Genomic DNA, 17670 nt, shown 5'->3' on the forward strand with positions numbered 1-17670 from the left:
GCAAAATGAACGCAGCTTTAATATTTTATCCTGAAGAGCTAATTAAAATTGTGAATAATTACCATTCTTAAACAAAGACTATTTAATCGAATACATAAATAACTGTTAAAATCTCAGAAGAAAAGGCTCACTTAATGATTCAATGGAAAATGGACAAAGACTATAAAAAGGTCACAGAAAAAGAAATTCAAATGTCTTAGATATTTGAAAAGATGCTCAACCTCACCCATTAGAGTCATACAAAGTAAAATTACTCTAAAGCATATTTCACCTATTAGGTTGGTAAAGATCAAAAAGTTGATAACACTGTGTTGGCAAGGCCCTAGGGAACCATCAACACACACAGAAGTCACTAGTTGAGATATAAACTGGTATAGCCTCTAGCAATCTCATGATATCTATTAAAAAAAGAACATTCTTTTTCACTCGACAATTCTAATTCTAGGAAATTATCCAATAGAGATAACCACACATGTGCAAAATGACAAGTGTACAAGGATATTCAGTAAAACATTTATATCACAAAAGATATATATATATACATAGTATTCCATCTTATATCCGATCTATAATTTAGTGATTCCCAATTGATGACATATATATGTCATACATATGCATGTGCCGCTTAAATTATAGAACAGACATAAGATAGAATATCACGTATTAATATAAAGGACTGATGAAGAAAATAATGAATTGAGATGGAATAATTTCCAAACTAAGTTAAATAAAAAAAGCAAAGTCCAAAACAGTATAATATATGTTATCATCTAGTTTAAGAGGCGGTAGAGGATTTGTGTATACATATTGTTTTTCTGTACATATAATTTTCTAGGAAGAAAAAATAGGAACTAGTAACAGTAAACTTTAGGAGAGGCCAATCTGGGACCTAGAGGACGGGACTCTGAGGGACATACTTCATATTCTTCTAGTACTTTTATATTTTGCATTACATGAATGTAATACTGAGTCCAGTAATTAGCTGTATTTAAACTTTTTAAAAATGTGAAAGTCTATCCTTCAAAGAACCAGTTACAGAAAATTATGTAGAACAAGTTCATATGTAATTACCACCTTGTTTAAATTAAATATGCTTTGTGTAGATGTACTCATCCTAACATTTACTGTTAAAGCAGTTTTTAAAAACTCCCTATGTTCCTACATATATAACAAAGTATCGATGGCAGATTTATTACATACCATGATTAAATATAATTAAATAATTGAAACCAGAAGTCAGTAAACTATAGTCTATGGGTCAAATTCAGCCTGCCACCTGCTTATGTAATTCAAGTTTTACTGGAATACAGCCATGTTCATTCATTTATATATTGTTCATGGCTGCTTTCATTACAACAGACTTGAATTGTTGCAACCAAGACCAGATGCCCCACAAATACTAAAATGTTTACTCTCTGGTCCTCTACAGAAACTTTACCGACCCCTGTTTTAGCCCAGGTGCAACTTTTACCTAGAACTACACTTGGTGTCTATACTTTTAACTGATTTTAAATCACTTACAATAAAAACTCTTATTATAGTTAATATAATATAGTAACTCATTCTTAGAGTTTTGTTGTAATATTATGTAATCTTCAAAAACTTATTTTTATTTCCCCAAAGCCAATATGCTGACATGAAATTTCATTCCAATGTTTATCTACTAGTTTTTTAATAGTAGCAGAAGTATCCCTCTTAAAACTGAGTGAAAGCCTGGTACATGTAGGGAGAAAAGAGCATGTGTATCCATGTGTGCCCAGCATGTAGCACAGGGGAAAAGGTATATATTCATGCTAGTTGCCCTTGGAGGTGCCCCTCCACGTAAATACACACATGAAAAACAATACGTTTGAGAAATCATCTAAGTCACATTTCCTAAACAGAGTGGAAACCACAATATCAGACTGCATGCAGCTCCTCTGCCCTTAGAGACAATGTTTCCAGAAGGGCCCATACCTCCTTGAACAGCTTTGCTGGCACTGCCACAGCTTTTTCCTCTTCCAGGTAGGATGCCCAGCACCAAGCTTTCTTTCCTTTAGGAGGCAAACCTAAAAGGCAAGTGAGATTAAAATGATAGAATTTCCAAATATAAAAAATCAGATGTAGATGATGAACTCTCACTTCCTAACTACAATTAGACCTTCTCTTACTCCCATGGCTGATATTTCTTACTCTCTTCTCTTTGTTCCTCTTCCAAAGACATGAGAACTAAGAAGTGAACTGTGGTATATAGCTGCAGTTATGTGGGTAGAAGAATGAAGCAGAACTCAGAGTAAATGAAGACGACAGAGCAAGAAACCAAGGTTCTTTCCAAGAACAGTACCATGGAAGCTACAGGAAGTAAGCACTTCTAGAAGTAGGATGCTCAAAAACCTTTTCCTAAGAAATCAAGAAGGACTAGAAAAGGCCAGTTACTGAGTGGTCAGGGAATGGCTACTAATCTTGCGGAAATCGGAAGAAATTTAATTCAGCAAGGGCCAGATTTTGAGCAGCAAAAGAAGATGTAAGTGATAAAGATATGGAGTCAGCTAAAATCAATTTTAATTTGGATTAATTTGACGAATAATGAAAATAAAAGAAAGAATGAGCTCGACAGGTAACAGAGTTGGGGGAAAGGGATGAGATCTGAACAGGGAAAGATAGAGCTCATGAAGAAAAAGGTCTGAATACCTAAGGGGAAAAAATAAATGACTTAAGAACAAAGTCGTGGAGCAGCCAGCTCCCTGAGAACAGAAATGAAGGGGAAGGGAGAGAAAGGCTAATGATATTTTTAAGGCAGAGTGCGGCATAACTGAGAATTTATTCCTTTTAATCTTAGTGATGATGTAAAATAGAAGATCATCTCCCCAAAATGTAAAAGGCTGTGTGCTTGAGGCAGGTAGAAGTATTTCAAACTCTTTTTGAAGACTAAAAAAATGAGCAAGCAAGGAATGCCTCTAATCATGGAAGAGGAGCATTGCAATCATACCCCTGATTTGTAGGGAAAGCATGACTGGGCCAGTTGGGAGTGAAACTGTGCAAAATGCAGTTTTCTAACGTGAAGGACTGACTGGCCAGGCAGATGTGGCAGGTCAAGAGGATAAAGCCAAGTGAAAGACACTGAGGCCTCTATGGAAATGACCTAAGGTCCATAATGAATAAGGTGACAAGTTCACCTACTCAAGTATTAAAGGAAAAGGTCTGAGGACTGGATTCCTCCTGAGAATAAAGTGTTGCCTGAGGAATAACGAAAGGGGGAAAGGTACCACATCAAGGAGGTTGTATATGAAAGAAAACATTAAACATTTAAAATCTTAAAAAATGAGTAAGAACAGAAGTTTTAGTAAAACTGCAAAAATAAACGAAACCTATTTGATACAAAAATAAAGTAAGACGTTCTCATGTTCGCCCTGACACTACTCAAAAGTTACTAATTTCCATTTTCCCCTTATCTACTTCAAAATCATAATTTTTATTGACAAAATTAAAAAAAACCCTCAAAGCAATACTTTAACAAGTCTAGTGTGCATTATAACTAAGACTAAAATGTCTACTTGCGTGAAATATCTGAAATTTCATAGTTGCAAGTAAAACTTCTCTTTCATCAGCTTACCCTGCTTTAAAACAGCCGAATCACCTCGTCTTTTCCTTCGAGCTCTCTGAGAACCCCTCAGGATTCTTCCATCTTGTTTGTTCTCCTACCGTAAGAAATGAAAATCATGATTTTTAGAAGTTCATGAAATTGGCACCAACAAAAAGTTACGGAGCTGTCAGAAAGCATTATTATTATTTTTTTTTGTACTTTTCTTCAATTTCATATTACAAGTTTTAAGGAAAGAAATATAGGTCATTTGAGAACTGTGCTGCTTTTGGCCTGAGGTCATTCAAGAATTACACTCTGGAATAGCACAGATCCTGCTCCTGTCCCCTTGAAGCACTTTCTTCTCTTAGCTTCTTGACCCCTCTCTGTTCTGATTTTCCTCATGCCTCACTGGCCTCACTGGCCTCTCTTTCTCAGTCCCTTTGCTGATAAATCCTCCAATCCAGTCCCCTTCTTTTCTCCATCTAATCACTCTCCCTAGGCTTGAAAGATCACCTGTCTACCAGATGTTCCCAGTCCACAAGTCTAGCCCTGACCATCTCCTTAACTCCACACTCGTGTATCCAACTGCCTATCTGGGATCTCCACTTGGATATGTAATAAGCATCTCAAACTCACAATGCCCCAGTACTCTAGATTCTGCACTCCAGTCTTGCCTTCCCATCCTCAATAAATGGCATCATTATCCAGTCAATTGTTCAAGCCAAAACTTCAAGAATTATCCCTGATTCTTCTCTTTCCCTCATACACCGATGACCCTACCTCTAACATCTATCCTGATCCATTCACTTCTATCTCACACAGCCCTCTCAGCTAGTCTACTGCAATAAACTCCTAGTTTCCCTGACTCCACTCTTGCCCTAGATAGAGCCGTCATGTTAAATTATAAATCGTATCAAATTATTCCCTTGCTTTTAACTTTCTGATGGCTTCCTATCAGATTCAGAATCAAAGAAAAACCCATTGCTCTTGTTTACCTAAAAAACCCTACATGACCAGGACCTTTAGCCTCATCTTACCTCATTCTCCCCAAACCTCCAAGACTCAACTATATTGTCCTTTTTTTATTTCCTCAAACAATAGATGCTACACATTACTCTAGAGACTTTTCCTTAGCTGTTCCATTGCCCAGGGGGCTCCTCATTCCCAATGTTACAAAGCTGGCTCCTTCATACTCAGATCACTTTACTCATGCCATCTTCTCTGGGAGGCCTCCCTAACAACCCAAAGTCAGCCAATCCTAATGTCCTACTGTAATTCTCAGCAAAGCGCTTACCACAGGCTGGTATTTCTCCTGTCTATTTTGTTTATTATATGTCCCCTTAGTAAGAATGTAATGTCCCTGAGAGAAGAGATCTTGTCTACCTGCTGTTGTAGCCATCCTTGCATTCCCAGCTCCTCCAACAGTGACTAGTTGCTTGATATCAATGCTTTAAGATCTCAAAGTTCTCTTAACATGTAGTACTATTAATATATACTTTAGGGATAAGATATTTATGTTTTAATTCACATATTTTTAATTAGTTCTCCCCAAGTATATCTGACATTTATCTACTTTCTACCTACTCACATAGTTTTATGAGATCTATCTGCAATTTACCAAAATAGGATTAACATTTTGCTATTGAGAGGAACTAAGGATTCATCTGCAAAATTGAAGGTTTGCTGTTGCCTCTTTCACTCCAGTAATAAATTCCAGAACATCCTACTTCACTCTCAGGAAAGGGTACTATTGTTTATTATCCCCATTTTGAGATGAGGATAGTAACATAGAGAGGGTAGATGGGTAACCTACTGCTGGTAACACACAGTTGCAGAAGCAACATCTGAATTCAGTAACTAGTGCAGAGCCAGTGCCTCTGACCACGGTGCTACCCATTTATGAAGCACCATGTGTTCCCTGGTAGTTATAAAAGAGATACTAACCATTTCATCATCTCTCTCTTCTCCATCTTCCTTGGAGTCAGCTTTCAGAGATAGTTTTGGTTTTTTCTTCCGACTACACTTAGGATCTTCTTCCTCATTGTCTTCTCCTAGGTCCCTTTCTTCCTTCTGATCTCTGCTGTGTTTATAAACCCAAAACAGTGACAGGAAACAATACCTATACAATATCTATGTATTGAATTTCTATGCAAAATTTGTTTTAAAAATCACCCTCCAAAGGAAAAATATTTAACTACCAGGAGAAATGTGTAGAATTAGAATATCATAGATAAGAAACACTTCATATGTGTAAGACACTGTCACAGTAGAAAGTGGAAATTAGCTTATGTGTTAATTTCAAAAGAGGACCAGCACTATATTTGAAACAGATTCTAACAAGTTTAAAATTATTTGTCTTTCATATCTGACATCCATATTAATAAAAGAATCGATTATTTAAAGATATTTCAGTCTTCGGGGCAACGTTAAAACAAAGAACTAGTAATTATTAAGAATGACAAGTCCAACTGAAAAAGGCCAAGTATAACTTTGTAAAATATCAGTTGGCCAACAAAAACAGACAATTCACAAGGCTGTACTGATTAAAATACATGGGAAATACCACTAAAATTTAAATGTCGAGTCATTTATTTATAGTATACAAGCAAGAAATACATCTGCTTAGTAATAAACTGAACTCTGTACCCCCAAAAGTCATATCACTGTCAGTCACAGCTGACATCCCTGTCTCACATCTCTGAAATCTGCTCTGAGATCGGCAGTAACACAACTCATTACACTGTTCACTACAGCCATCTTCCTTCAGTTGATTTCCATTCAGCTTTATTCCATTTGTAGAATTTTAGCTGCGTTAACTAAGAATCTTCCAAATATAAACAAAACTATGTTTCCATAAACATCAGTATCATCAAAACGTGTACGTAGCTAGGAGAACTTTAAATACTCTTAGGTGGGGATCAATCAAATTAATGTAAATGAAAGGCTAAGAATGAGGCAGAAGTTGTATTGCAGGTGGGACATAAGCAGTAAAACTCAGGTCACACATGACTGAAACTACTAGGTCCAGTAATGGGATCAAGGTTCATGTGTCTCTAAAGGAAGCCTCTGAAAAAAGAAAGGACATGAAAGGGTGACAGAGGTCAGAGTCTCCGTATTCCCAACTACCATGATCTTGGACTCTAAAACCCATTTTATAGATGGAATGGAGCAAAAACCTACTTGTCTTTGATATGCCGAGTACAGTTCTGGCTGCAATAGTTTCCTCCAGAAAGACACTCATCTACATTGCCATACTGACAACAGTTTTCACAGAATTGAATCCCTTCTACTTTCACTGGATCCTTCAACCTGAAAGGCATCCCAGTCTTCTCGGAAAAGACTAGAAGATGAAAAGAAGAGAAAAAATTCAAAACCATGACAGAAAACATTCCAAAATATATCTAAACTTTTCCTTCTAATAATTTTGTTAGCGACACCACAAAAGAATAATGTTTGTTGAATGAATGACTGATCAATCTATAGCATTTGGGAGAAAAAGAGGATGGCCTTGGCAGGAATCACTCGAATCATTTATATAACAAAATAATTCTGCAGAAAAGATAAACAAAAGCTCTTCAAGGCTTTTTCTATAGTTTGGAGTAAAATGAAGGAAATTTCTTTAGTCACTAAATTCAGCAGATTAACAGTTCAGAAACCATTAATCTATACAATCCTATTTTATAGGTATATCCTTGACAAAACATAAAAAGGGTTACCTATGTTATTTCATATTTATCACCTTTTGATGAATAATTGTTTGACTTAATTGGCTAAATCAACATCTCTGTTTTACTTTTACTGTAGTAGATCTACTGAATCATAATTATCCAATTGGTTTAGGAACTCACATTCCCGTTTGCCTGAATCATCGGGCTAATCGTTCATTCAGCAAACATTTATTAGGCACCAATTTAAGCTAGATCTGAAAATAACAGTATAGACCTTGCCCAAGAGAGCTCACAGTCTAGAAGACAGGCAAGAAAACCAATATTTATAATAAAATGTGACACATGCAGTAATTGAAGCATGAACAAGTTCCAGGAGTAGTACAGAAGAATAAGTGATTCATTTGCCTGGGGTGAGCTCAGGGAAAGATTTTCTGATATAAAGCCTCAATAGGGTTTTGAAAGCCAAAGAGGAATTTACCAACTGGACAAAGAGAGAAACAGCATCCCAGCCAGAAGAAACAGCATGAGCAAAGGCAAGGAAGCATGAAGCCACATGATGTGTTGGGAGAATTACATGTACTTCAGTGTTGTTGGCACTGCCAGAACACAACGTACAAAGAACTGTACAGAGAGGAAAGAGAAAAAGCAAGTAGATGGGTGCGGGTCACCCAGATCTTTGTATGTTTTGCTAAAGAGATAAAAATAAATTGGTGAAGTGTCAGATAAACAACCTACATCAGTTCCTCTAAATTCAGTGTACAGAATAAACTGAGTGAAATCAGAAGCAGAATGATGCGTTTAGATGTCTGCAATAGTCAGGTGAGAGCTGATAGAGCCTGAATTAAGGCAGTGGCAGTAATAATAGGTAGAAAAGACCAGATCTGAGACATATTTAGGAAATAAAACCCAAGAGAATTAAGTAACAGGCTATGGGGCTTGGGAGAGCAAAATTAGGATGACTCCTAGATTTCTTGCTTGTCCACTGGGTAGATAGATGGTGCTACCGTCAACTGAGATATGTGTTACAGAAGAAAAAGCAGGTTTGGGGGTAGGGGAGAAAGAAATAGAAAATGAATTGCATTTCAGACATGTGGAGTTGAGGTACCTGTGGGACATCCAGGTGGAGATGTCCAGTAGGCAGGTGGAAATACGGGCCTGGAGCTCGGGGGAGAGGTCGGGGCTGGAGATATAGATTTAGGAGTCATCAGCATATAGGTGTTAGTTACAACCATCGGAGTAGATGAGAAAAAAGTGGCAGGCTTTTGGCTAAATCACCTGGATAGGCTATTACATGGATTTACTTGATAATTTCCAATTAACCTGGTGCTATTACAGATCTGGCATTAGGAAAGAAGACAGTTAATGGTTATTTTAAAATATAAAAGCTGGTTCCATATCAGTTTCGTTATAGAATTTTACCTAAAAATAAGTGAATGAAGAGCATCCAGGATTTTCAAAGATCTGGCCTATTATAAAACCTTAGACACTCTTATTTTAAAACTTTCAAAAGAAAGAAATGACAATGCAGATGACCCATTCTTACCTTCTTGAGCAGTTGGTACCATCCAAGTTGTGGTAGCTGTTGCTTTTTTAACATTTTCCATCTCACTTTCATCTGTTATAACTTCCAGAGCTCCAAATTCATTTACCCGAAACTAGCAACAATACAGTAGAAAGAGGCAAAATTAACAAAAGTGTTCAGAGCAGTAATCATTTAATGGCCGATACATATAATCTTTAAGAAAATTAATTATGTTTTAAAAGTTAATCTAAACGATTATGTCCAGATGAGCCTTCTACCCATATTAAGCCCTTTGCATTTTACTAATTTTAAAATTTGAGGGAGAGGACAGAAGAAAGCAGCAAGGTACTTTTTAAGAATATAAACAACCAATCCGGCACTATCCAGTATAGTTGACAGCTCACATAGCCTATAATTTCAAACATCATTTTTTTGCTAAGATTCTTCTTATAGTATAGCTTATTTGATCATCAAAATTAGTAAAAAGAGAATTACTGTTTTCCTAGGAAGCAACCTGTCTCACTCAAGTTTATCTAGTTTAGAGAGAAGGTATATCTCTAGTCCATAAATTATAACCAGCGCATCCACATCGTTATATTCCAAGACATGAACGAGGAAGATGGAAGCATGGGTCACATGACCCCCAGCTCAACACTTCTTTCTTTCACTGCTCTTTAGAATTTTCCATTACATTCACCATTAGCCATCCAAAACAACTGGTGATATCAATGAAATCTAAACAAGTCTAGTACTAGTTCCAGGCCAATTTTATCACCAAAATGTAAGGGCATTTTGATTTCATGGACATTTTGACTCCAAATATTGAAAATTTCCTCTCAGTTCATTGCAAGTTTCAAACAAAATACGTTTCTGTAACAGCTTAGTTGTATAGTTTGTATGGCTGAAGGCTTAACCACTCCCTATGGGCAGGGGCCTCATCCTCTATGAAGTAGCTAGGTTTACTGTCATATTCATGAAGTTCAAAGTTTTTTGTATTCCTTCCGTTTTTCCATAAAACAGAATGACATTAGAGATTCACTCATTTTAACAGGTGACAAAGAGTTAGAAGGCTCAAATTTCAAAAAGATAATAAAACTTTTTGCTTAAACCTTTAAGATCTTTCACAGAGCATGGATATATATAGTATTGAAATAAGGTATTCTATTTGACTCTGAAAAACTGATCTGGTCAACATGCTAATAGATGTATTTATTTTACCAACCTAAATTTGGACAAGTCAAAAAATTCTTAAGCAAAAAATACTAATAATTATTCTTCCCACTAGGTGAAAACAGCACCTTAAGTAATTTTTTGCACATAGTCTACGATTGTCTTCTAGACTGAACAAATTGAAATAGTTAAGGAAAGCAAAATGTTTTCTCTCTACTACATATTCCAGACAGAAGTCCCAGGTAACTATGCTTAGTGTGTTAACCTAAAGATGTCAGTCTGGGAGATGGCAAAGTGTTAACTGGAAGGAAAAGACCTAACAATAACTTTACTTTTTGGAAAAAAATTAATTTAAAAATGATTAACTCTGAAAACAGAATATTTCAAAATAAAGCTGACAGTACCATCTACTGGGCAAGAGCAGAAAAAACAAGCCATAATGATTATTAATTAATGATATTAAAGAATATGACAAAAATAAATTCTGAATGAAAATTTTTAAAAAACAATAGGCATGAACTTTATAAGTCAATTCAGGGTAAGTAATTATACTTTTATTAAATACTGATGTTAATTTATACTTATTTGACAATTACAAAATGTGAAAAATAGCATCATTTACATTACACAGGAAGTCTCCTAGAGCTTAAGTTTCCAAATTGCTGCTAAACTACAAACCACCCTGCAATTCTGACATTGAGAGAGTAAATACCACTAAGTGGAATCTTCAAATGGAAACTTAGATCTGATACTTGAACGCTTTAGGCTCAAATACTTTCAGAGTTTAAAAGGCAATATTCCCATAATACAACATTTAAGCCCAATTATCTTTTCCTTCTCCTAATATTTATTACCAGTAACTGAACTACAGTTCTAAGTACAAAGTAAAAACACAATGGCACTTAGGGTCACAGTTAACTGCTATAAGCCAGGAATGAATTTTAGGGGTCAACGAATCTCATAAAACACATGCGAAATTATGGTATGGTAAATACATATATTTATTTCAGGGTCTAGGGCTCATAGAGTTCATCATATTCTCAAAGGTATCCTATAACCATGAAAATTAAAGAACATCTACTTTAACCAAAGTTACTTTATCTCAAAAATTAACCTCAAAGTGTTTTCAAAGTACCTATTACAGGGCTTGCTTCCTCAGCACATACACCAAAGTATCTATCACATGCAAAAAGACAAAGGGATCGATTTTCTGGTTTCTCAATTTGGATTTACCATGTCTTCCACAATATTATTATTGTTGTAGAAAATATTGGAAAATACATGTTATTAGGTGATGCTAACATTACTGGTGTCCCACAGATGGAACTGCAGAAATACTAACATTTCCTAACATTTTCCCTGATAAAATACCCAGGTTCTGAAATTGGTAATGGTTTTGTGATTGGTTTTGGAACCATGAAAATGTGACATAATCACACTTTTATTTCTTTATTTTGAAGTCATTAGTTCAACACAGACATTCAAAATTCGGTTTGAAAATTCATCAAGTGACTCCATTCATTCTACAACCAAGAATATCAAAATTATAAACTTTACAAAGGGATTTATTAAGCAATTCAAATCAGCTGACATTATAATATTTTCTATAACTGAATACATTTAGAACAATCTGAACACAATTACCTCAAAAATATATGAAGGGTAGCAAAGGTTTTGTTTGTTTGGCTTGGCTTGAATTACTTTTAATTGACTCAATTCTTTGTTTTTGGTTGTAAAGGCAAAGGATCTTTTCCTTATTTATGCCTGTCTTTAATAACAGATCATTAAAAGATACTGCTGAGGTTACTATTTTTGTTTTATTACTTAAAATGCTGAAATTTGATTTCTACTTACCAATCTGTTTTAAGGGCAAAGATATTTGGTAACTGAACTGTTTTGAACATTAATCAAGACAAGGAAAATCATGCAATAAAAGTGCAGTGAATTTCCAGTCAGGTTTCAGCATTGCTGCTAAAGGCTTTTTCTCTCTGGTAAAGTAGCAACTATTCTTACTAGATAAGATGCTATCTCTCTCAGGAGTGTATTTACATTTTACTCAGGGACTCTGAGAGACCAAATCCTTATGACCCACAGGAATAATTCTCTGCAGATAAATTTCAGACATCATTAGAAGTTCAGGTAGAGAAACTGCCTTAGGGACAGGAAGCTGTACCATACACCTTTCCTGCTTGCTTGTTCTATAACTGGCCCTAAGATATTAATCTACTAATTTACATTTTAAAAGAACAAATTAGGCAATAGTAAAGTTGCCAAAGCTATGTTTTATTAATGACTACAACACTTTCAAGATCAGTGGACACTTGATGCTCTCCCCTAACACTGTACTTTCTTATGTACTTCCTCCTGGAAGCCTTTCTCTTTCCCTCCTCCCATCCCTGCCTCCCAAAAGTCTTCATGGAGACGCTTACCTATTTTCAGACACCCGAACCTCACATGACATGTGCTTTCCAAAGCCTTCCTGATCCCTCCAGCTAAAATAATACCTCCTCTAAAATGCTGTAACATTGTTCACACGTCTTTTTTGATAGGAAAACATTTTCCCTGTTTAGGCTGTAGCAAAGCAGTGGTAAAAGAGTAAATTTTAATATCAGAAAAAGCCTGGTTTTAAGACCCAGTTCTGCCAATAACTAACTGACCTTGAGCAAATGAGTTAACCACTCTAGGTCTCTGTTTCCCCATCTGTAAACTGACAAAGGTGGTAGAAACTACATACCCCCAAAAGTTAAGTAGAAGGACTAAATAAAAAGATGCAGGTAAAATGTTCATCAGAGTAAGTTCTCTATTCTTTCTGCTACTGCACTCAAACAAGGAGCTTTTATACCGTTTTATATTAGGGCTGGTTAGCCCAGTGTGGGAAGGAGAACGGGGATTTCTGCAATAGGGAACAGTAAAAAAGGAACAAGATGTAAAGTCTTCTACTAGTGGTTTGGGCTGGAAAGGAAAGAGAGTGGCACTGAGGACTGAAATTAGGTGCAACCAGAAAAAAGTAGGGGCCAGCCCACAAAAAAAACTTTTGTGACCAAACTCAAGATAAGAAATAGACTTGTATATTAGCTGATTGTATTAGCTTAATTAATGACAGCTGATTGTCTTAGGCTAGCGCACACTGTTTATTAGAAAATGCACATGCCTATATCCATTAAACCAGGGGTCCCCAACCCCCGAGCCACAGGCCCTGTTGGGTCCATGGCCTGTTAGGAACCTAGCCACACAGTAGGAGGTGAGCCACCGGTGACCAAGAGAAATTTCATCTGTATTTGCAGCCACTCCCCCGCATTAGCATCACTGCCTCAGCTCCACCTCAGATCATCAGGCATTAGATTCTCAAAGGAGCACTGGTCCCAAGTGTCAAAAAGGTTCAGGACCACTGCATTAAACAATATAAGTTTTGATAGTATAAAATAGACAAAGCATGATATAGAGTAAATTTCATGGCTGATTCAAAGTTCTTTCTAATATCTTAATTAAAAAAAATTCATTTCTCAAGCAGATCTCTTAAGCAGCTCAACTTCTAATAGAAAGAGCAAGTGAATTAGAAATCCTAAACAATATAATCAATTGGCTAGTCTCTGAATCTCCTTGGATAGAAAGGGTTGTAAGGTAAAACATAATTTTTTAAGTTATTTTTAAGTGGGGTATCAAACTTTCCACTGTACCTGAAGTCAACTGGATACATTGCAATTGCCCAGGTAATTAGATGAGCCTAAAAGTCAAATCAAGTAACCCAGATTATAATAGCACTAAGTGACTCAATTACCTAATTACTTTCATACAAGTAATAGGGTATTCCCTAAAACTCGTTGCTTAGAAAACCTTCAGGCAATCTACATTTCTTAGGGCCAAAAACTTCACTCTATTATCAAAATCTATTTAAACAAAACTTACAAATTTATCATCTACCTGATGCCCCTCCCCTGCAAAAAGCCACTGAGAAGAAAAGGGATAAAAAAAAAAGTACTGAAAAAATAAGGGAATGCGGCAATAAAAAAAAGAGTGGGGGTCGGGGGAAGGCAGTGTACATATCATAAAGCCAGAAAGAATATAATTTAGTGTTTTACATATATTATTTGTATTAAATCCAAATAACTACCTTATGACGTAGATTCGAAATCTCCATTTTGCAGATAAAGATTCTGAAACTTAGGGAATTTGAAATAACTTGACAAAGCTCTTGTAGCTAGTATATGGCTACGTTAGCAGAGAAACAGTTCCATCTTTCTCAAAAATTCTAGTACTCTATTTCCAACATATCTAATCCAGATTAACATTTGGACAATGTTAGAACAGATAAAATCCTTAACATTCATTTAATTCCTTATTCTACTGAAGAGAAAATTGGTCCAAAGAGACGTACTGACTTGTTCAAGGTTATAGACTAAAAGTAAAACCAAATATCCTTTCTAGAGCTCACTAAACCTCACTGTAATATTTTTAAGCTAAACTCAGATAGATATGTTGGCACATTGTACTTAATTAAATCTAACCCAACTAAAATCTAAGTATTTTTCCAAAAACAGACTGTCCAAATCTTACCACTCAAGATGAACTAAGGCAGGCTTGGCTGAAATACCTGTCAAGAAAGCACTATAAGTGACTGTATTCCAAGAAGCCAGTACTAGGGGGCTAGAATTTCTACTCAAGACAGACCAGAACACCAAGCATTAGAAAAGAAAGGCAAATGACAGTCTGTTAGGGAGGTCGGAAGTTCAAACACCTGAGTGACCAAGTACAAACACAAAGTCTAAAAGGCCACAGACAGTTTCAAGGTCTCAGAGATAGGATCAGAGCAAAAGCAAATTTGAAATGAGAAGTGAGGCTGGCTGGCTTCCCACATGGGTACTTGCATAATCATGTTTCATAAGGCAGCAGATGTGGTCCTCGAGTGGGTTTAGGGGCAGGATAAGCTCTTAGAAAAGGAGTCATCAGAAGGATCACTCTCTGAAGAGTTCTCATCTGTACAAAAGCAGTCTGGTTTACAAGAAGAACTAGCTTTTGAATAAGTGATTATATAAAAATCCATATTTACAGTATGAATAATTTGAGAAAGGTGAATAATCCTGCTTATTCAGTATTTTAACATGGTCCAGTTTTTAAATGAGAAAACTAGGGGATAGGGAGTATAGTTATTTACTTAAAGTTACAAAGCCCATTACTACAAAATATCTGAAGTTAGATCTTCCAAGCCTATCATTGTCACATATATTGGTTATCATGATAGAGTCAAAACTAAGATGATCCTCCTTGAAGCTATAACTCACTTTTTGCAAAATGAGCCCATGCTGACAAAATATTCCTTAGTCCCCTTTCCAAGTGACAATGACTCCTGCCAATCCATCAGCATTTCAAATTGTCTTCAGAGTTTATTGTAGAGGTCTAAGTATCATATAAAACCTACAACATTATGCTTAATGCTTTAAATTCCTATCTTACCCTTGTATTTATACTTATTTTATAATAAATAAATATAATATTTATGTGCACATGCACATATAAATGTATGTAATAAAGATGGTTTACCTTTAAGTCACTTCCTGGCAATGTACCTACTCCATCTTTCCAGTCCATAACGCTGAATACATCAAACTCTTGACCACTTGTGCCAGAAGCAGATTCAGTCATGATTTATTTTTTAACCTGGAAGGGGAAAGAAGGCAGAAGACTAATATTCCACATAGAAATGAGTTTTTATTTTAGTAATTTACCTCAGTTTCCCTTAATTACATCATTTTCTTAATCATAATATCCCATATCCACAGATCTAAAGATAACTGCTTCAAAAATAATTACCTTTTTTCCTAATGAAATCCATGGTATATTACAGAAGAAAAAAAAAAAATCAATAAAGTTTCTAAGTCTAAGGACACTGAAAAAAAGAGTAGGCATAAAAAATAAAATTAATAAAAATGTTAATAAACAAAAAAGGAACCATGTAGATAATAAAAAACCATTATTGACTGTCATCTGCACTAAATTAGTAAATTAAGTTCATTGTGTCAATACAACGAAAGCACAATGTAATTGCTTCTGTCAATAAATTGATTTACTTAATTCAGTTGAAATACCTGCTAATGTGATGTTCTGGAAAACAGGAAACAGTCTCAAAATGTACAGCAAACACCAAGAATAAGGCAATTAAAGTAACCAATTCAGCTAGCTAAACTGTAACAATACTTTTCATTTTTTAAAAAGTTGCAAAACAAACTTTTCCATAATCATGTTATTAGTGATAGTGTCAATATTATTATTTTGAGATTGTTGTCTGTGTAGTATGGGATAAAACAAATGTTATTATGCTGGTGTCATTGACAAGCAATGAAAGATCAGTTGAGTACTAAATCTGAATGAAAGTATTAATATGAATTAGTGATATATTTCATCTTTTAAAAATATGCATATTTTCTAGCTTCGTCCACTGAAGAAGTCTAAAAACCACCGCCAATCAATAGGAATGAGCAGCCTGGTGCTCAAACTGTGGTCTCTAAATACCATATCTGTGAGGTCTTCCCAAAGAAGGAGACAATTTCTATTGAGTGCCAGGAAACGTACAAGATAAGCCTGAATTTTCTCAAACAAAAAGCAATAAAACTATCAAGGACAACAGAGGTTGTATCAAAAGAACTTGAGAGCCAACTGAAGAGATTCTTGCAGGCCAAATGTACGGATTCTAGTAGCAGTGAACTGAAACGCGTCAACTAAGTTTAAATTCATGAGTACATAATAATATTCAAAACAAATAACAAACCAAGAATACTTTATTAGTCACCTTTTGAGGATACATGTAACCAACTTATTATTTGGAAAAATAAACCGAGATTTACCCTGCTTATATCACAAGATCCATGCAAACTGTATCTCAGGGTAACCAAATCCGTAGGTAAGAGGAAGTTTCCCTTTAGAAAGAATTCCTGCAAACAAATAAAGGAATGACAGAACTGAAAAGATCATCGGCAACCCTTAATAAATTAATGGCTCTAGGCAACAACCATCGAGGGCTGCTAAGAATACAAACCCAACACCATCTATGAATGAGTCTTGCCAGGAAAAATCTATATCAAACCTAAACTGATTATGTCTATTTACAGGAAATACCAGAAACAAAAGAACATGTTAAAGCATACCTTAAGGACCTAAGAAGCAAAATTCAGACTGTCAGAAACTCTCTAGTAACATTTCTCAAAGTATGGTCCACGGACCTTGGGGATCCCAGGACCCTTTCAAAAGGTCCAAGAAATCAAAATTACTTTCATAAAAATACTAACCCATTCGTTGCCCTCTTCACCATGTTGACATTTTGCACTCATGGTGCAAAAGCAATAGTGGGTAAAACCACTGGCACGGTGGCACCCAACTGCCGTCGTAGCCTTGTTTTCTTTACCATCATGCCCTCACAGTGAACAATCAGCTTCAGTAAAGTCTATCCTTGATGAAGTAAAATAATATATTACATTGTCTGGATATCTGAAAATATATCTTTTTAAAAGTGTGCTGAAATAGGAAGTATGCATGAGTGCCTGGGCATGCCAAAGTACCATGGTTGTCATGAGTAATAGCACTCATGAACTGTTAGAGACACAAGCTGAATAAGCTGCTTTTTTCATGGGAAGACATTTTTATTTAACAAACTATCTTTATTCAGGGTTGCGTATTTCGCAAATATTTTGTCAAAAATAAATGAAGTGGGCCCGTCACATCAATGAAAACATTGACAGCATTTGTTGCTAATGATA

The 17670-nt window shown here is 35.6% G+C and overlaps 1 protein-coding gene across 7 annotated transcripts in view; it reads right to left on the minus strand.

Annotated features, from left to right (window-relative positions):
* The window catches only part of L3MBTL3 (L3MBTL3, histone methyl-lysine binding protein), a 103441-nt gene that overhangs the window by 66341 nt on the left and 19430 nt on the right, over positions 1–17670 (minus strand). For 3 of the 7 annotated variants that reach the window (XM_011358719.2, XM_011358722.2, XM_011358720.2), the window contains 7 exons: positions 15461–15577; positions 8774–8885; positions 8336–8410; positions 6743–6902; positions 5507–5642; positions 3593–3677; positions 1957–2048 (listed from right to left, as the gene is read on the minus strand). In XM_011358719.2, coding sequence (XP_011357021.1) covers positions 1957–2048; positions 3593–3677; positions 5507–5642; positions 6743–6902; positions 8336–8410; positions 8774–8885; positions 15461–15562 — 762 coding nt within the window. In that variant the 5' untranslated portion in view covers positions 15563–15577. Of the gene's footprint in view, positions 1–1956; positions 2049–3592; positions 3678–5506; positions 5643–6742; positions 6903–8335; positions 8411–8773; positions 8886–15460; positions 15578–16761; positions 16849–17670 lie in introns of all 7 variants that reach the window. The other 4 variants (XM_011358721.2, XM_011358724.2, XM_011358727.2 and 1 more) reach the window with 4 other exon arrangements.

Source organism: Pteropus vampyrus, unplaced genomic scaffold (assembly GCF_000151845.1).
Source record: "Pteropus vampyrus isolate Shadow unplaced genomic scaffold, Pvam_2.0 Scaffold43, whole genome shotgun sequence".
NCBI lineage: Eukaryota > Metazoa > Chordata > Mammalia > Chiroptera > Pteropodidae > Pteropus > Pteropus vampyrus.